The sequence below is a fragment of the Geotrypetes seraphini genome, chromosome 1 (genome assembly GCF_902459505.1).
Source record: "Geotrypetes seraphini chromosome 1, aGeoSer1.1, whole genome shotgun sequence".
In the NCBI taxonomy this organism is placed as follows: Eukaryota; Metazoa; Chordata; class Amphibia; order Gymnophiona; family Dermophiidae; genus Geotrypetes; species Geotrypetes seraphini.
The window spans coordinates 463,496,970-463,518,321 of NC_047084.1; the positions used below are offsets into that span (position 1 = coordinate 463,496,970).

Here is a 21,352-nt window from a genome sequence, read left to right on the forward strand (position 1 = left end):
AAAGTTGCATTACTCAGCGAACGTCTGGAATTTGTAAAAATAAAATGATCAACAAGATAATTAGGTGCAAGACCCTGTGAAGCCTTATAGCACAAACAACCAAATTTGAAAAATGCTCTAGCCTCAACAGGAAGCCAATGTAACCTTCGATAATAAGGGGTCAGATGGTCTGACTTTTTAAAAGATTAGACGGATTGCTGTATTTTGTATTTTACGCGGTCTGCGAAAATGATTTTTATAAACCAGCGAGGTAAATAATATTATAGTAATCTAAAATACTTAGATCAACGATTGCACCAGTGCTCTAAATGGGGTTACATCAAAATAAGGTTCAACAGCTTGCAATTTCCAGAGGAACTATGTGTTAGCTGGCTTAAAATGAACTAGATAATCAAAGCTGGAGCCTGCACAGGTTTTGGCACTGAATATCTAGGAATAACGCTGTAAGCAGTGAGCAAAACGCTGCCAATATTACCAGACATAGAAGTGAATCGTAAAAAAAAAAGTCCAAATTTTAGCGGACTTTCCTGCACTGAAAGTACACTTCTCCCTCCGTATTCGCTGTGATAGGGGATTAACAGTACCGCAAATACTGAAAAACTGTGAATAACTTTTTTATATGTTATTTGCTGTTTTCTATTAAAAACCATCGTGAATATGGTGAAACCGCGAATAACATGGTGGGAGACCTGGCCTGTTCCTAAAGAAGAGGCAAAACAGGTGAACAAAGTGCTGGGAATCAGTGATTTTCTCTGTAAACGCTTGGAATCGGCGATTTCTCTATGCAAGCTGATGTAATTTTGGGGGAGGAGCCAGCAAGCTAAAAACCGTGAATAATTGAAACTGCGAATGCTGAAACCGCAAATACGGAGGGAGAAGTGTAGTCTCTAAAGAAAGCATTGGCAAGAAAAGGATTAATTTAAAGTTACATAGAGCATTGTCTTGGGCAATCATGAGATTGAGGAGATCACAGCTGCATTTGCAGATATTTTGGTTCATTAAGAAGGGGAAGAACAAATCATTTTCCTAAATAAAAGTTAACATTTACTATAGCGAACTTCTAGAAACACTAGCAGCTGGCTGTGTTAACAGGGTGTACATGCTACCCAGCTCCAGGGGGGAGACCTCTTTTGGCCAGTCTTGGTTTTAAACTTCTATCAGAAGTATAACTCACTTCCGTATCCTTAGAACTGAGAGTACATTCAAATTAACAGATTCAAATGAGCACACATTTATTTTTATATACTGAAACCATCCCTGCATCCTAATTTTAGTGCGTGTTATTACTTCAACTTCCAAAGATGTACAGTTTCTGCCAAGAAATGAGATTAAAGAACCTGAGCAGTCAATACTCAAAAAGGTTTGTCCAGCAGACTTTATGAGTTAACTGGAAAGTCTTTATGGTTAAAATTTTCCCCCACTAACCAGGCTATAATTTGTGTGGCAAAATGATAACAGGCACAAAATTTACCCAGGTAGAAAAGAGGAGGTACTGAAGGTATTTTTTGCATGTGGTTTAACTGTGGCTAATGAACGGAGTTCTCGAGGAGGCATATAGGGAGAGATACTGAAGGGCTGAAGCATGGTAGGTTAGTAATAGGAGTTTGAACTGTATGCGGAGGTGGATGGGGAGCCAGTGAAGTGATTTGAGGAGAGGGGTTAAGCTGAGCGTAGTGAGATTGGCAGTAGATGAGTCGTGCAGCTGAGTTTTGCACCACTTGCAGGGCAGAGAGGTGGTTCAGCGGGAGACCTTTCAGAAATAAATAGCAGTCGTCAAAGCGTGAGGTTACGAGAGTGTGGGCAAGGGTCTGGCTGGTGTGCTTAGAAAGGAAGGTGCGAATTGTGGCGATGTAGAGATAGAAGCAACAGGCTTTAGTAGTCTGTTGGAGGTGCGTAGAAAATGAGAGGTCGGAGTCGAAGGCAACTCCAAGGTTGCGAGCAGAGGAGACTGGAACGATAATAGTGTTGTTTACTGAGATGGAGAACAGAGAGAGAAGAGTGGAGCCGCTCAGTCATGGACATGTTTAGTTTCAGATGACGGCGAGACATCCAGGCAACAATGTCAAGCCAAACAGACTGAAACTTTTTCTTGGACTTTAGGTGAAATTTCAGGTGTAGAGAGGTAGATCTGGGAGTCATCAGCTTATAGGTCCTAAGATAGAACCCTGGGGTACGCGACCTGCTAGCAGGAATGGCAGCAGAGGAGGACCCACGAACGCCTACACTAAAAGTTTGCCTCCAATCTAGGAATAAGCAGCGAGTGACAGTATCAAAGGCAGCAGACAGGTCAAGAAGGATGAGGATCGAGTAAAGGCCCTTAGATCTGGCTTTTCTCTGTCCTTAGTGGACTCACAGTCTTAAGTATTGTACCTAGGGCATTGGAGGGTTAAGTGACTTGCCTAAGGTCACGAGGAGCAGCAGTGGGAACTGAGCCCAGTTTCCCAGGTTTGTAGCTCACTGCACTGACCGCTATTTCTCTAGTCATGTGTGGAAGCGCAGGGGGTTCTCAACCCAGCCAGTCAGGTTTTCAGAAAACCCGCAATACGTATGCAAATCTATCTCATGCATAGTCATTGTGGGTATCCTGAAAACCTGACTGGCTGGGTGTTTCCTGTGGACTGAGTTAAGAACCATCATTGCCTTAGAGCAGGGGTGTCAAACTCAATCACATTAAGGGGCCGAAATTTAAAACACAGGCTTTTCCATTCATTTTTCATATATGCACACACAATATATAATCATATTAACAACACATAATGGTTAACCACAAAATTAAACTACACAAAGCACACTGTATGCTTCTCAAGATTCATTCCTACCAGAACACAGATAACCCCCATGCAAATTCAAGACCAAAAACTAAAACGGCCAGGCGGGCCAGATTCAGCCCACGGTCCTTGAGTTTGACACCTATGCCTTAGTAGAGGAAAGGGGAAATAGTATATTTTCAAGTTCTTTGAAAGTATAAACAAAACACAAACATTTTCAGTGGAAAGGCTTAAAGGTGGTAAATTGATGAGCAATTTCAGGAAATATTTCTGCAACCTCCTGGGGAAGGTGTTGGTTGCAAGTACATTATCAGAATTCAGTAAAGAAGTAAGAGCTTTAAGTTGTGTGTGGAGATGAAGATACAGCCAGAGATTAAATAGGGCTTGAGGCACCATAGTAGGAAAGAAATTGAGCAGAGACTAGATAGGGCACGTGGTCTTTCTCTACCCTAATTTTTCTGTGTGTCCTGACAGCAGGATATTGTCATAGAGAAAACCTTGGAATCTAGACTAGCAAAACTAATTCATATGATGTTTATGGATAAGTTTAAAATTAAACTGGTTGCTAATATCAACACTGAATACAGGGATATAAAAAAAGGAGAAACTCAAAACGCCAGTGCATTAATGTATAATGGCTCTTTCTTTTCTTAGGTATGATGCAGAGGGGTCAACCATAGCTGAACAGCAGGAGTTCCTCCCGCACGCAGCCAGCAAGAAGACGCAATTCACCGATGTAAGAGGGCAGGGAACGGCAGAGACACAGCTAGCTCTGCCATTATGGTGCAGCATTTATATACACAGATGTGTTCACATACAGAAACCACACAGCTCCAGCTGCCTGTCACACGACATCTGTGCACACTTAATAAATAAGTTGCAATGGCGTGCACACATGGAGAATAATTTCATTAAAAGGTGCCTATTTGGAAGAGCACTTGCTTTATAAAGGCAACAAAGGTGACTATATACCGTTATAAAACGAGCATCCTCTAGCACACAAATTTACACCAGCCCTGAAAGAGTTGTAAATGTGTGCAGAAGTGTGCACTGTCACTCACACTCTGCCTATTCCCAACACCCACTTGCAAAGTACACGTTATTGATGAGATGCATTAGGGCTATACCAAATATTTGTATTTGATTCGATTAGGTCCCAAATACATTATTCAAATTAGCCATTTCTGACTGCTTAAATCACTTAGAATATCGACCCTGTAATGTTTACCGCTAGTAGGATATTTTGGGCTAATAATGTGGTAAGGAAAGGACTCTTATTCTCTTGAGGCAAACTGAACAGCATCAGAAAGTAGCATCCCTGAATCAGTAAAGTGAATTAATACAGGATTAAAAATAGGGCCCTGGAAGGAAACAATTGCATATGATATCGGCGCCTTGTTATCTCACTGTGATCTGTTGTAACTCAGCTGCCTCTAGAAACTTAACATTGCTTTATTTCATGCTATGGTATCTTCACTGAGTTTTAAGACATAACCGTAGATGGGAAATTTCCATGTTAAAATCCTGAAGAAGCTAGAGTTTTTATTTAAATTCAAATCTCCCTGATTCTTGCTTTTCCTTCCACCATTGTAGATTTCTTCTCTCTCCCCCTGGCTCAGGTGCAAGAGGGATGACAGATCATTCACACAGATTGCTTTACCCGCCTCCTGCTGTTTATTGGCTCATTCTATCTATCAGAACCAATGTGGGAAGTGGTGAAGCTGCAGCACTCAAAAGCACTTCCTCAAACACTAGCAAAGAGAGAGGGCAGGGCCCAGCCCAGCCCTGCCACTAGATGAAATAGGCACCTGCCTAGGGTAGGGGGCATCTGCAAGGTGCCACAACAGGCAAGAGAGCAGTAATGCAGTGGCAGTTTTTTGAGTACCTGCCTGTGCTCAAGGCCAGTCAGATCCCACCCCCTTCAACAGGAAGTTAGGATAAAATAGGGCAGGATGCTGCAGGCCTGGAGCATGTGTGGATACCACAAATGCCCTGCTTAATGTTTGTTGCTTGAGAATGAAGTGGTGGTGGCGGGACAGAGGGAAAGAGAGATGCTGGACATGGGGAGAAGGAAGGAGAAATAATAGACACGAGGGGGGGGGGGGGGGGATAGTAGGGAATGGAAAATGCAGGGTGGTGGTGTTTCCCAAATTTTCCATTAGTGTGATCCCCTTTTAGCACTCTTAGTTCCTGACACTTAGTTCTTCAGTTAACCTTTTAATGGGCCCTAGATAAAAAGGTGCCTTGGAAATCCCCCATGGTAATATAAATCCATTTAAAACTTCCACAAACGGGGCTCTGCGTGGTTCTAACTGCAAAGGAGAACCAGCGGGTGAGGAAGCATTACATAAGAAGTGCTACATGCCAGTTTTCCCCCATACTTTGTGCATTATTCCCCAGTCACCAGGAGGACAGACAGTGGTGGCTTTGAATAAGTACATTGGATGTCTAAGGGAGAGGAGGGGATATTAGAAGGCATGGATATGCAGACTAAATAGGCCATATGGTCTTTATCTGCCTTTATTTTTCTCTGTTTGGTACCCTCCCTACACTCTTTTCTTTGCCAGCTGCTGACTTAATAGAACCAAAAATCTGCTCTGAGTACCATTGTAAGGGCCATTCCTAAATATTTGGGCCTGGGCATGTGCTGAGTTTTCCTTTGTCTTAATCCTGCCCTGAGCATCGATAGACCCTGGTGTTTTGGGTTTTGTTTTGTTTTTTAAATGTAAATGTAGGCATGACCTCTAAAGTAGATTTTGTGACTCTGTTTGAGGTTGTGACCCACAGTTTGGGAGCTGGAGGTCTAGGCTAGAGTATGAGACATACTTGAACCAGCCCAAGGAGAGGGGGAGAACATGGGGGGGGGGGGAAGAGAAGGAGGGAAGAGCAAGAGAAGAGGGCAAGGAGAGAGAGTAAGGTCAGAAAATTGAGAGGGAAGAGAGAGAGGGAGATTAATGGGAAAGGTGACCAAGGAGAGAGAGAAATGGAGAGACTCGGGTACTGGGGGGGGATTAGAAAGCTAAGCAAGGGGGAAGGGGAAGAGAGAGATAAAGACAGTGGAAACAACAAAGCAAAGAGGGTCCAGGGAAGCAAGAAGTGAGGGAGGTCTAAGGAAATTTACCTGTGTGGAAGGAAGGAAGAAATAGAATGATTTAATAGTCAAAATCATGTTGAGTATGGCCATGACTTCTTGATCTTACATTTTCATTTCTTTTTTTTTATTTTGGCTGTTCCAGTTCGAAGGAAAGACTTCATTTGGGATGTCCATCTTTAATCTCAGCAATGCCATCATGGGCAGCGGCATCCTGGGCTTAGCTTTTGCAATGTCCAACACAGGCATCGTTCTCTTCGTGTGAGTATCACTGTGCGCTGCTCCTTGCCTGGTTGAACTGTCGCTTTCTTGGGAGAGGGAAGCGTTGGCCTGTTGAGGTAGGGTTAACAGACATCCGGATTTCCCAGGACGGCTTTTCAAAACCTAGCACTTTGTCTGGGTTTTGAAAAGCTGTGTCGGCAGGAAACAAGTCCGCGCATGCGCGGCCATCACGTGATGATATCATGTGTACATGGACTTCCTGCCTGGCAAGAGCAGGCAAAGGGGGGTGGGGCTAGGGCAGAATTAGGGCGGAGGTGGGCATAACTAGGCGGGGCTAGGGGGTCCGGATTTTCCAAAAGGAAAATCTGGCAGTCCTATGTTGAGGTAAAAAGCAGGGCATGGTGAAAGGTGAAGGAACTATTCTGGAGAACCTCAGAGAGTTCACGTGTGGAGATGGGAGGTGTGCAGGCAGAAAATATTTGTTTCATTTTTGTTTTCATTTATGTCTAGAGCAAGGATAGGCAATTCTGGTCCTCGAGAGCCGGAGCCAGGTCAGGTTTTCAGGATATCCACAATGAATATTTATGAGATGGATTTGAATGCACTGCCTCCTTGAGATGCAAATCTATCTCATGCATTTTTATTGTGGATATCCTGAAAACCTGACCTGACTCCGGCTCTCGAGGACCAGAATTGCCTACCCCTGGTCTAGGGTTAACAGATTTTCGGTTTGGAAAATCTGGGCCACCCTAGACCTGCCCACCCAGTTCCACCCATCCCCGCCCCCCTCCCTCTACCCCCCCCTGCTGCCTGCCCTCATCGGGTAGGACATCCATGCTTGCGTGGATGCCCTCCTGCCCAACGCGATGTGGAGGAAAGCTTTTCTAAACCCGGACAAAGTGTCGGATCTTGAAAAGCCGTTCGGACCCCTAGACTTGTCCTCAAAAGGAAGCCATGTCCGGGAAAATCCGGACATCTGTTAACCCTATGTATGTCAGTTCATGTCATTTTAAAATACACTAAACAGAACAGTGCATGCTATTACAAGGTGAAATGTAATGATACAAAAAAATGCACACCTTTAGAGGACAGGGATTCATATCAAGGGAGAAGGGTGGAAGACTCTTTGGAAAATAAATTTTGTGAGTGTTCTAGAAAGCTGTCTTAGAGGCATACTCTCAAGGCCTTCGCCCCAGGAAGAAAGTTTCTAACCTGCACCTGTGGAGGTGGAGGCTGTGCTGTGGTCCAGCCCACACTAAGAAGGATGCTGTGCAGTCACGAGACAGGAAATTTATTGGACCTACTGATTCATTTATAAGAAGTTACAGTATATCCACACTACAAAATCGGTCGGGGAGGTGGTGGGTAGGATTACCAGAATGTATATGAAACGTATTGAGAATAGTGATTACTAGCAGGGAATCATTCATACCACATTAACAGAAACTCTTAGCATCACACCATCAATATAACAAAGTATAAAACAACGGAGAAAAATAAACCTCAATTGTGAGAGGCCGGGACTACACAAGTACCCGAGCCAACTCACATCATCACTGATTTATGAAAAAACTCCGTGTACATTTAAATAAATAGTTTTCATTCATGCACAGTTAGTATTTTTCAAAGATTTTTTTCAAGGGTTTTTTTGTGTGAGCCATGTAAGCAGAGTTCAATATATTAGAACATATCCACGGCATGAACAGAATCCCAAACTAACTAAAAAATTAGCGAGGGCTACAGCTCAACTTTACGGGTATAAGCAATTGTTGAAGCGTGTGGGGTTTAGAACAAAAGTAATAGAAAACCATCCACTCATCTGAAGATGTGAAGTGACTCAAAATATTCTCAATTCCTTGTCCCGACAGAAAAGTCTTTCTGTTTCGCCTAAAAGGCTACTTCAGGGGAAAAATCCAATGTCCAAAAGTCTCCCGCTTCTTCCAACGCAACAAGTGTAAAGCTGGTTCCTCTCAAAATGGTTCTGGGACTGCGAGACGCGCCCGGCTCGAACAAAAAGACGAACGAACCGGGCGACTTGACGTCATCACAAAAACGTGATGCGTGATAGGCTAAACCCCAGCTGATAACAAACCAAATTAGATGACAAGTCCTATGTTTCATAGAACGTTACAGAGAAAACCCGGACATGTCCTCTTTTTAGAGGACTCTCTGGGTTCCCCAGATGGACTGTCCAAAACCCGGCGTTTGTGTGGGTTTTGGAAATTTCCGAGCTCTGACAGCATCTGGAGGGCCTTCGACAAGCATGCGCGGATGACGTCATTCACATCCACACATGCTGGAGACCTTCCAGATGCAGTCTGGCTTTTGGGGGATGGGGCTGGAGGCTGAATGGGGCAGGCTGGAGGCAGAACAAGGCAGGGTTAGAAAAATTTTAAATAAATAAATATTGTGTCTAAATTTGAAGCTATATTGCTATTAGAGATTTTTCCTGTTTGGAGGGACGGGAACTTAATCAGATAAGAAAAAATATTTAGGATTTTACTGAAGCACTTATAATTTTATTTTCACAAGTCACCAATGAGAGTCAAGATCATCAATACCCCCTAATTAAGATAAGTATATCTACCTGGACATATTTACCAGATAGGTGTTAGATACGTTTCAATACATACATATACATAGGGAGGGCTGGGGACTTGTGAAGGCGATGATGGTCCCCTTGAAAACCTCATTGTAGTGACATCACTATTATATGGGTTTCTTGGTCTGAGCACTTCACAAATAATTTAAATATTGTATTATGCACAATTATAAAAGGAAAAATCTCTAATAGCAATATAGCTGTGATTATATGAATATATCGTCAATAACGTCACAGATTACAAAGATAGTTATCTCTCCATTTTGTAGTCAGTCTAAATTTGAAGAACATACTTCCAGAAGGACACAGACAAAGTGGAGGAGGGTCAGAAAAGGAGAACAGAAATTCTGTAAGATCTGCACCGAAAGCCCTATGGGCTCCTTTTATCAAGCGTTAACCCCTTTTCATCACGCGTTAACCCCTGCGCTGGCCAAAAGCTGCCGCCTGCTCAAGAGGAGACGGTAGCGGCTAGCGCGGCCGGCGGTTTGGCACGCGCTATTACCCGCGTTAAACCGCTAGCGCGGCTTGATAAAAGGAGCCCTATGAGATGAGATGTGCAGATCTAACTATGCTTACCCTAGAGGAGAGAGAGAGGAAATGTACTGTAATCCTGACATTCAAATTCCTAAAGGTATTAATTGCATACAGAAGATGAACCTTTCTTAAAGGAAAGGACATCTGAGAGAAGGAGGTTATGATATGAGAGGCCAAGGGAGCAGACTCAGGAGCAAGTGCAACGTCAGGAAATGTATTTTTCTTTCACAGAAAAGGGTGGTGGACCCATGGAACTTCCTCCAGAAGGGAGCGATGAAAAGCTAAAACTGTTGTGGACTTGATGGAAGCATGGGATGAGCATAAGAGATTGTACTGGCAAAAAGCGAAAAGAGGCAGGCAAGCTTTTGCAGGACTCCAGGGAACCTGCCTGTCCCTAGGGATGGAAGACACAATATTGAAGCACTGCCCCCCACTGGCAGCATTGCAGATGCAGGACTCCCACCCAGCTTAAGGAGAACAGTGACTAGCATTCATAGCTATTTATAGGATTAGGAAGCTTTATGGTTAAGATAGGTGAGGGAATATGTATGCTCATCAACCCAAGATAGAGACAAAGGGAAAACAACAAATACTGTCCTGGATAAGGAGGAGATCTTACTAGTGGTCATGTAGTGCACCTGGCAGCTGGAATGTGTCCATCCAGAGTGGAGAGAAATAACTGAGCAGACTGGATGGGCCAGTTGACCTTTAGCTGCATTATCTGTAAGTGTATTAGTGTGGCTACAGGAGTCACCTACATTGGCCTGGCTAGGCCAGGACACTGGGAAACAGAATCTGATATGTTAGCACTCTGGTATATGGAATCTATAGGAAATCTATATTTTGCTATATTTATCTGTATTCCCAAAGATCCAAATCCAAACCCCCTGTGCAAATAGGATTTCTGACAAGCAATAAACCAGGCTCTGTTAGCAAAATCGAATATTTATTTATACTGCAAGTGGCAAATAATAATGACCAGAAAGTGCAAATTAGGTATGAGACTTTAGTGCTTAGACAAGCTAGGATGCATAGAAAATACAATTACCCACTATTGTATTGATCGTTTGGGAAGGAAACACACGTTCTCCCTCTGGGCTACGAATCCTCCCCCTGACTAGTTCCCAGATTACACAGAAAAGCTGATACAACCTGTGTGTGCAGGGAAGGTCTCTCTTGGTGAGCTGGAGCCCTGGTATTATGCAGGAACACTGCCCAACATGGTCTGTGTGGGAGAGATATCTATTGGTCAACAGGAAGACCGTAAGTGTTCTGGAGGAGGACTGAACACTGGAACAGTGGCAGTCTATATCCAGCAACTCTCTTCAGATCTCTGTCACATATTCAAAGGGTAGCAGCTCAGGCACAGCATAGCCAGTAGGCCTCAGGCTCAGGAACCAGCAGCATGTTCCATCAGACTCTTTAAATTTGAACGGTAACATTTATTCCATCCTACTGACTATAAAAATTTGGGGAGTCTACCTTGATTGCAAATTATCTTTTGATTTTCATATTACTTCTCTTGTTAAAAAAATCGTATTTCCTTTTATGGAAACTAAGAACAATGAAGCCATTTTTCGATTTTCTTTCATTTAGATTGTTAGTACAGTCTCTTATTTTAAGTTCACTGGATTATTATAATGTTTTTTTATCTTTCGATTTCTAAGCAAAACATAAAAAGGTTCCAGATCATTCAAAATACTGCGGTACGGTTAATTTTCAGATTGAAACGAACCGATCACATATCGCAGTGTTATCACACATTATATTGGCTGACAATGGAAGCTACAGTAATTTTCAAGTTTGGTTGTATATGTTTTAAAGCTTTGAATGTACTTTTACCCAGTTATCTTTTTGACCATTTTAAATTCGTAAACAGAAAACATTTACGCAAAGTACGATACTGTGACTTTCCATCAGTAAAGGGATGTGTTTATAGATGATTATTTGGCAAAATGTTAGCATACTAGGTGGCTATGTGGGAGAAACAAGTCAGCCACTTCCTAATTGGCTTTCAGAAAAATGTTGAAAAACATACTTGTTTAGCAAATATTTTGATTAATTTGCTGTGATCATACTATATTGGTTAGTATTTCTTGGTTTGTGAACCGCACAGAACCGTGAGGTAGTTGTGGTATATAAGAATCTATGTTATGTTAGCCAGGAACTATGAGCACTCAAGGGAATACATTTTTTTACTCTTTTGGACTAGGTCCAGTCTGGGAAGATGATGCTTTCCATGCCCCTTGTTCCATCCTCTTGACCTGAGCATCTCCAGAAATATCCTCTGTACATCACCTCAGGGAAGTCCCAGGAGCCTTTGCTCTTTGCTGGTGGCCTCCAGAATGTTTGAGTATCATGCTGTTTAAAAGGACCAGCGTGCCCAAGATAAGGCTCTAAGCTGGAACATGTGCTCTGATAACAAGTCCCAGTTGTATCAGTTCAGTGAGTCACTGAGAAGTCTCCTAAGGAGCAGAAGTAGGCCAGACGTTTTCCCTGCTTCAGGCACAGTCTCTGACTTTAGCAGGAGAAATATATTCATCTCTGCAGGCTTTAACCCTTACATTACTATGTCAACTAGTTGCTGCTTTTAGGAGAAATTTGGGTGCTATGGTGGGAGGGGGGTCACCATAGGGGGCTATTTTATAAAGGCAATATAATATTTGGGTCTGTCTGGAAGACTAACCTGGTGACTGGTTTTAACAGGACACCTACTGGAAAGGCCATGGGAACCAACCAAGTTGCGGAGTATACCTTTTTACTGGACTAACAATGTACTCCCACAACTTAGTTAGTTAATTAGGTGACATTAACTCGTATCCGAGTCCTAGTGACTTGATGAGTTACAGATCTAAAAAGAAATCAGTTTTGTGCTAGTCGGGTAAGGTCCTCCAGCATCATCCCCATGGTTGTTTTCAATGTGTCGAACCATCTGATTGCAGGTCGCTCTCTTCGCCTGGTTCCTTCAGTCTTCCCAAGCATAATGTCCTTCTCCAATGATCTTTCTCCTCTGATGGTGTATCCAAAATAAGACAGTCATAACTTCATCGGCTTGGTTACCCTTATTTCCATGCATCCAAATAGACTTAACACAGCATTCACAATCCTCTGTTCAAGAGATTCATTGTCAACAATCAGACTTTGCCACTGGTAGCTGAGCTGTATCCTTGCAGTGTGGACAGAAATAACTGGGCAAACAAGATGAACCAGTTGGTCTTCTTGTGCCTTGACGGTTTCTTTTATGCAGGTGTGCCCTAGCAGTGCATTTCTCTGCAGGGGGCAAAGTCTCCAAGTGGGCTAGGTTTGCACATACCATGACAGCAATGAACCTCACCTCTCAATTTATTGCTAATACTTGCATGCACCAGAGAGAACTTCCTTCTGGGATTCATGAGATGTGATATGTATAGGCAACCTATTGAAGTGCACTTGGAAATTGCTTGCAATCAGGCTTCTTTTTCTTGTATCCTTCTGCTACACGGCATTTGGTCTCCGACTACATTGCGTGATACTATCCTCCACAGTGTGGATTTAGAGGTTGCCATAGTAACTATTTCTGTTTGATGACAATCTGTTTGATGACAATCTATTAACAGAAACCTGTCACATGGCCTTTGTAAAATAAACTCATTCAACAGTTTCCCGTTTTCACAGACATTGAATTTGAACTTTGCAATCTGATAGTTTATATTTATATCTGAACTATTATTGCTAGGAAAGAAAACTCAGAGCACGTGTGCTTTGGAGAAGGGAAAAGACTGAGGGGCCAGTTTTAAAGAATCAAAATATCTTTTAGGAAAAGCCTTCTTTGCTCTAAGATAAGATGTGTTGTCATTTATGATCTGGTTTTGTGACTAATTAATTCAAGTTGTTGTTAGTGGTACTCTATCAGTTTGTTGAACTAGTTTGTGTTATAATTAGGGTTACCAGATTTTCCCGAAGGAAAATCCAGACCTATGGCCACGCCCCCCAGGCCCGCCCTGTTCCACCGCACAGCCCCACCCCCAGACGGCATTTGCGCATGCGCAGACACGATGCAGTGATATCACGCGCGCGTATTTGTCACCCCACTGCATCAGCGCATGCGCAGATGCCTCCTTCCCGTCGCAATTTTGACAGGATGCTTTTCAAAACCGGGACAAAGCGTCAGGTTTTGAAAAGCCGACCAGACCCCCGGACATGTCCTCGAAAAGGAGAACATGTCCAGGGAAATCCGGAAGTCTGGTAACCCTAGTTATAATGATTATGTGTGTATTTTGGAACCCACTGAGCACAATGGAACGGCAGGATACAAATATATATTAAACTGAAAATGGAGGTTAGTGTGATAAGACTTGTGCAACAGGGTTGGATTTTAAAGAACATAGTGGCCCAGGGTTTTTTCCCCCCATAGTGGCCTAAATAGAAGGTAATTCTATAAAGAGGTACCTATATTTACGTAGAGAATGACACGGTGACAAAATTCATCACCGTTCCCGTCCCCGCGGATAACCGCGGTAAACCATCTTCATGTCATTCTTTAAGGAGAGAGGGAAGAATCAGAGTATAATTGGGCACAACCACTGACCCGCAAGCTTTGCTTTGAAGAATGCTGGTGTAGAAGGACCGAGGTTGAAATAGACACTAGAAAATGACATGGGATTATTTCCCGCGGTTATCCGCGGGGACGGGAACGGTGATGAATTTTGTCACCGTGTCATTCTCTATTTACGCACAAGAACACACCTATCTGGAGCCTATTCTATAAAGGAAAGTAGGCATCTACTTTTCTTTAGAGAATAATTTCTGTTCCAGGGCAAATGCACATATAATTTAGACACAACTATTTATACCTTCAATGTTGTGGAGGTCTGTAAAGATTTGTAACGGTACCATCCGGTAAAGCTCTATATTGTGCAATGCAAATAAATAACAGGTGGTCCAAAATTTAGGTTCAAAAGTGTCTCAAACTTATCTTTTTCAGTGTATTAATTTGTAAAGTTTGGTCGGAACACCAACGGTGGCCAGCGTTTCACTTTTATACGTAAATTTTTGGCCACTTGTTATTTATTTGCATCGCACAACATAGAGCTTTACCAGGCCCCACGGGAGGTTTTTTTTTGCCAATGAGATTCTCCGCTTGAACATCTTACACCACAGCTGTGGCGGTGGGAGGGCTTTGTCTGAGGCTTTTCCTCCCAGTGCCAGTCCACTCGACTCGTGTTGTAGCTATTTGTACTTTTTGCACGGTACAGACTGACTGGAACAGAAGGAAAGGGGGCAGAAATACATTATTTTTACAGGAAAGAAAACATTTAAGGAAAAAACAATCGGGAGGGAGTTTAGAATAGGAAAGTTTTCAGTGACAACTACTTTCTGTACTGGCATTTTGGATTCACCGCTTCTGAGTGGTGGGAGCAGCACAGCGCATTCAGCGGGCTAACTTGCGCTATAAAACCGCTTTCACGGTTTTGTAAAAGAGGGGGGAGGGGTTAATGCCAACAAACGAGTTTTAGTGCTATAGGTTTTCCTAAAACCAGATTGCTCCAAGCCAGCCAGAGGAAGAATTCAATTTACAGTGAGTCATCTCTGGTCCACTGCAGCATGCCTGAATGGACCCATAAGACAATCTGCTTCTGTTATGCAGTACATTTTTTTCCAGATGTACCAAGTTACTGGGGAAAAGTTTGTTCTATGGCAGTGTCTCTTAAACTGTGTACCACGGCACAGTGGTGTGCCCCGAAGAGATTCTGGGTGTGCCACGAGAGATTCTAGAATTTTTCTTTATTTTTAAAAATTCCCTTCATAAGTATACACTAGAATAGATGACATGTACGTCGCATATGCAAGAGTCTATGAGTGTCTGTGTGCATAAGGATACAAATGCTCAGACAAGCAACATTCTTTTTATCTTAACTTGAGCAACAAAGCAATCAAGGCTTTGTTACTGTTTGGATCTTCTTATCTTTTGGCCTCTTTTACAAAGCCGCACTAACGGCCCCGAAGCCAATAGAGATTTAAAGGGCTTCGGGGCTGTTGCCGCGTGGCAGCCGCTAGCGCAACTTTGTAAAAGAGGCCATTTGTGAACTTGGATTTTCAGCTCTGACAGAAATTAAATCGAAAAAAGAGAACGACTGCAAATGGTGGATGATGAAATGCATGTTTGCTTACAATTATCAAGCTGCATTTTGAGTTAATTTGCACTCAAAAACAAGCACATCCATCACATTGAATAGCAATTCTATTCTATCTACTTTAGTTTCTTCGTTGTTACAATTACCCATATATAGCTTAAAGAACTTTAAATAAATAACTCCCAAATTTAATTTTTTGTTGGTTTTGCAATTGTATAATTTGAATTATAATGGGCCATGAAAAACATTTGCTCTGTTTAGTGTGCTGGAGCTAAAAAAAAAAAAGTGGGAGAGACATTGTTCTATGGCTAAGTTGAGCAGTTGCCATTCTGGTCCAGTTACAGAAGATAAGGGGTGACGCGTGATGGATTCTCCTTATGTCCTCTTTTGTCATGCTTTGTTTTCTGGGTCTTGGGGCTCCTTTTTCATATTTTTGTTGTTTTCCTGGCCTGTTTCTTTTTCTTTGTTTTATTCCTCATAAGAAAAATATTTATTTATATACTACTAATATGTTAAGTCAGGGGTGCCCAAAAGGTCGATCACAATCAACCAGTAGATTGCAAAGGCAACATGAGTGGATAGCGGAGCTCATCCCGGGCTCCGCGATAGACTTGCATTGCCTTTGCGTTCTCCCTGCTTCCCCGACATCGGAGAGGAAGTTCCAGGCCAGCCAGGCAGCGATTGGCTGGCCCGGAACTTCCTCTCCGACGTCAGAATTGACGTTGGGGGGGGGGGGGGTGTAAGGCTGTGAGCCCGGCATTTTAAGGTCAAACAATTTTATTGATGAAAATAGGCACCAACAATAAAACAGCAGACAAGAAGGCATAACAACAAGGATGATAAATCCAAAAAAGAGCAAACAGAACAACATCAAATGTGGGAGAGCAATCACAATAGAACCCATCTCCCACAGACAAGTACCCCCCCATAGCAACAGGATATCAACATGGTAATAATGCAGGAATAAGCCCATGTCCCGGTGTCCGATAGACCTCAGCCCGCAAGGGGAGAGTTAAAGGTAACAATGGTGAATGGAGCACAACAGAGGCAAAGAACGAGGCAATGAACACAATCACATCAGAAAAAAAAACATACAGGTGCACCAAAAGCCACACAGCAACAATATCCCAAACCCCAGAGCCCCCCGCCTCCCCCCCCTCCCGCCCAACCAGAACCAAAAGAAAAAAAAAAAAAACAAACTCAAGAAGGAAGGTCAGAACAGGAACCAAGCAAAAGAACTTTCAGGGACCTGGACTCTGATGAGCGGGCCCAGCATTTGTACATGCCTGGCCTGGCGTCAGGGAAGCAGGGAGAAATTGGTGGCAGTAGCTTGGGGGGGGCAGAGAGAGAGAAAGACAGAAAGAAAGAACTGGGGGGGCAGGGAGAGAGAGAGAGGGAGAAAGAGAGGGAGGGGGAAATTTTGGGTTGGATAGTATTGCCTTATATTGAAGAGTACCAGTATGACTGTTTATGTTTTGGGGTGGGGATTAGGCTATCTGGTGTATTTGCCATTGTGAAAATCCAATAAAACTTGTTAAAATAAAAAAAATTTTTAAAAAGAAAGAAAGGGAGCAGGGAGAGAAAGAAAGAAAGGGGAGGGGACATGAAGAGAGGAAGAAAAAGTTGGACTCATGGAGGGACAGAGAGAGATGTTGTTTGAGGAATAGAATGAGATCTAGAGGCAGAAAGAAAGAGAAGGAAGTGCAACCAGAGACTCATGAAATCACCAGACAGTAAAGGTAGGAAAAATGATTTTATTTTAAATTTAGTGATCAAAATGTGTCCGAATTTATATCTGCTGTCTATATTTTGCACTATGGCTCCCTTTTTACTAAACCAGGATAGCAGTTTTTAGCGCAGGAAGCCTATGAGCTTCGGGAGCAGTGCGGGGCATTCAGTGCAGCTCCCTGTGCTAAAAACTGCTATCGTGGTTTAGTAAAAGGGAAGAGGGTATATTTGTCTATTTTTGTATAGTTGTTACTGAGGTGACATTGCATATTTTAAAGTCATCTGCCTTGACCTCCTTGAAAAAAAATCTGAACATAAATTATAATTAACATTTTCTTTGCGTACAGTGTGCTTTCTGTTTTTTTAAATTTTATTGTTGGTAGATCATTTTGACTTGGTCATTTTAAAAGTAGCTTGCAAGCCAAGAAAGTGTGGGCACCCCTGGCCTAAGTGGTTTTACATTCAGGTACTTTTTCATATTTCCCTATCTGTCCCAGTGGGCTCAAACTCCATCTAGTGTACCTGGGGCAATGGGGGAGGGGGGGAATTAAGTGACCTGCCCAGGGTCACAAGGAGCAGCCAGGGATTTGAACCTAAAACCTCAGGGTGCTGAAGCTGTAGCTCTCAACTACTACATCTCACACTCCCCACAATATGAAACTGGTAGAAGCAAAGCAAATGTTTTCTTTGCTTTAAGTAACTTTTATTCCACTGTAGCGAGACCCTTTTGTTGGACTTGCTAGCTTTACAGCACCTTGCCCCCTTGGGGAAAAGACAGTGCAGTTACGCTGGCACTAAGCAATACAGAGTTGGTCAGGCAAGAGGTTGTAGATTGTATGCCAATTGTATCTCTGTAAGGGTTGGTAGCACTTCACAGTCTTAGGCAGCCTTACTTCAACTCAGCTCTTGGAAGCTAGTCACAGCCAATAGCAAACTCTCACCCAACAGTTTGAGTTTTAACTTTTATTTTTCATAAGAACTGCCATCTCCGGATCAGACCTTCAGTCCATCAAGTTTCTGTGGGGTAAAGACTGGAATAGTCAAAAAATGAAAAAAGTAGGGAAATATTTTAAGAAAGGTAACGTGTGAGGATGTGGAGATCAAAGAATTACTGATTCCAAACCAAATGGTCTCCAAATAAATATACAATGAGCTGAAAAATAAATATGCAGTAAAACCTTGGATTGCTAGTCACTTGGTTTGCAAGTGTTTTGCAAGACAAGCAAAACATTTGATTAAGTTTTAACTTGATATACAAGCAATGTCTTGCAATACAAGTACATACAGTATACACGTGTCACATCATCACAACTGAGCCGATGGTTCTTCTCTTTCTGATGCTGCGGGAGTGTAGTGACTGTTGTAAACGAGCGAGGTCTTGCAATACAAGTCCATATAGCATTTTGTATTCAAGTTTTTGGGTTGTGGAACGAATCATCTGAGTTTCCATTATTTCCTATGGGGAAATTCGCTTTGATATATGAGTGCTTTGGATTACAAGCATGCTTCTGGAACAAATTATGCTCGCAAACCAAGGTCTTACTGTACTCTCGAATTCTCATACACTCAGAACTGTGTAATTCAGCCTAAGACTGAAGTCCCAACAGCCGAACCCACCACCCAGTCACTGTGTATGGAAGTTTTTATAAATACTTTGTATTATTTGAAAATATCTCAATCTATAATAAATAAACAATTGCAAAAAGGTGTGCATTAAGAGGTTTACAATCAGATACTCAAGCATTTTCCCTGTCTGTCCCAGTGGGCTCACAGTCTTTCTAATATACCTGGAGCAATGGAAGATTAAGTGATTTGCCCAGGGTCACAGGGAACAACACAGGGTTTGAACCCATAGCCTCAGGGTGCTGAGGCTGTAGCTTTAACCACTATGCCACACTCTCCTTTGCGACAAACATAGGGCCTGATATTCAGCCAGGGGCGATCAGCGTTTTGCAGACCACTGCCAGCATTAAACCCAGAAATTCAATGCCAGGCCATGTCAAGGCACCAGCATTAAAATTTCTGGGTTTCCGGAGCTGGCTAACGCATAGTCAATTAAGTGCAATAATCAACACTTAACTGGCTATGGGTTACCTCATAAACCTCCCACCCCCCCTTTTACTAAGCTGCAGTAGAGGTTTTTACCACAGTCCAAAATGCTAAATGCTTCAACGCTAATAGAATTCCTATGAGTGTCAGATCATTAAAGTGTTCTGGGCTGAGGTAGAAACCTCTATCGCAGCTTAGTAAAAGGGAGGGAAAGATAAGACTGATTTTTATGTAGTCATATTTATGTAGTTAACCTGACCAGTTAAGTTCAGAATATCAGTCCCAGGAACACCCCCACAATAGCCAGTTTTCAGTGTGGTGCTAACTGGTTATTTTCTAAACTAAACTAAACCTTAGGCTCTATAACAATAGAGCTCGGCACGGTTTACAAAAAATTAGAAGAGAGAACAAATAATAATAATAATAATAATTTTATTTCTTATATACCGCTGTACCGTGAAGTTCTAAGCGGTTTACAGTAGAAACAGAAGAAATGCAACATGAATTTGGAATAGTATGGAGAGGAGCGGAATTTACAACTTTGAAAATAGCCAAGTTTTCAGATGTTTTCGAAGTAGTTGGAAAGAGCCCAGATCGCGCAGTTGAACAAGAAAATTATTCCACAATTCAGTAATTTTGAAAAGTAGAGATAAGAACAGAAGAATTGCCGCTGCTGTGTCAGACCATTGGTCCATCTTGCCCAGCAGTCTGCTCATGCGGTGACCCTTAGGTCAAAGACCAGTGCTCTAAATGAGTCCAGCCTTACGTGCAAACGTTCCAGTTTAGCAGGAATTTGTCCAACTTTGTCTTTAATCCCTGGAGGGTGTTTTCCCCTATAACAGACTCCGGAAGAGCGTTCCAGTTGTCTACCACTCTCTGGGTGAAGAACTTCCTTATGTTTGTACGGAATCTATCCACTTTCAGCTTTAGGAAGTGCCGTCTCGTTCTCCCTACCTTGGAGAGGATGAATTAACTGTCTTTAACTACTAAGTCTATTCCCTTCAGTATCTCAGTCTCCTCTTTTCAAGGGAGAAGAGGCCCAGTTTCTCCAGTCTCTCACTGTACGGCAACTCCTCCAGCCCTTTAACCATTTTAGTCGCTCTTCTCTGGACCCTTTCGAGTAGTACCGTGTCCTTCTTCGTGTACAGCGACCAGTGCTGGACGCAGTACTCCAGGTGAGGGCGCACCATGGCCCGGTACAGCGGCATGATAACCTTCTCCAATCTGTTCGTGATCCCCTTCTTTATCATTCCTAGCATTCTGTTCACCCTTTTCGCTGCTGCCGCACATTGCGCAGACGGCTTCATCGACTCGTCAATCAGAACTCCCAAGTCTCTTTCCTGGGAGGTCTCTCCAAGTACTGCCCCGGACATCCTGTATTCGTGCATGAGATTTTTGTTACCGACATGCATCACTTTACACTTATCCATGTTGAACCTCATTTGCCATGTCGATGCCCATTCTCGAGCTTGATTATGTCACGTTGCAGATCTTCGCAATCCCCCTGCGTCTTCACTACTCTGAATAACTTCGTATCGTCTGCAAATTTAATCACCTCACTCGTCGTATCAATGTCCAGATCGTTTATAAAGATGTTGTAGAGCATGGGTCCAAGCACCGAGCCCTGTGGCACCCCACTGGTGATGCTCTTCCAGTCCGAGTATTGTCCATTTACCCCCACTCTGTTTCCTATGCTCCAGCCAGTTTTAATCCACGTGCGTATTTCACCCTCAATTTCATGGCTTGTAATTTTCCGAAGTAGTCGTTCATGTGGAACCTTGTCAAACGCCTTCTGAAAATCCAGATATACAATATCGACCCGGTCACCCTTGTCTATCTGCCTGTTTACTCCCTCAAAGAAGTGCAGCAAGTCCGTCAAACATGATCTGCCTTTGCTGAATCCGTTCTGACTGGTCCTCATCAGCCCGTGTCCGTCAAGGTGATCAATGATGCGGACCTTTATCAGCGCCTCTACCATCTTTTCCGGTACCGAGGTCAGATATCAGATCTTATAGAATTCCAAGACAGGGGAATTACAGGGAGAAGGATGCATGCAAGATCTTGAATGTTAAGCAGGCACATTTAAAATAAACCCTGGAAATTATTGGAAGCCAATGAAGTTTTTGCAGAAGTGGAGCGATATGATCAAATTTACTTTTTGCAAAGATCAGCCTGTATTGACGGCACTGACCGGTTAACTTGTGCTAAAAATTATGGGTTAGCCTGAACAAGCGATTTAACTGAC

At 42.8% G+C, this 21,352-nt stretch overlaps 1 protein-coding gene across 3 annotated transcripts in view; it reads left to right on the forward strand.

The window, feature by feature from the left end:
* SLC38A5 (solute carrier family 38 member 5) overlaps positions 1 to 21,352 on the forward strand; it is a 196,580-nt gene that overhangs the window by 133,459 nt on the left and 41,769 nt on the right. For all 3 annotated transcript variants that reach the window (XM_033923471.1, XM_033923489.1, XM_033923481.1), the window contains 2 exons: positions 3,423 to 3,504; positions 6,005 to 6,120. In XM_033923471.1, the coding sequence (XP_033779362.1) occupies positions 3,423 to 3,504; positions 6,005 to 6,120 (198 nt within the window). The remainder of the gene's footprint in view (positions 1 to 3,422; positions 3,505 to 6,004; positions 6,121 to 21,352) is intronic.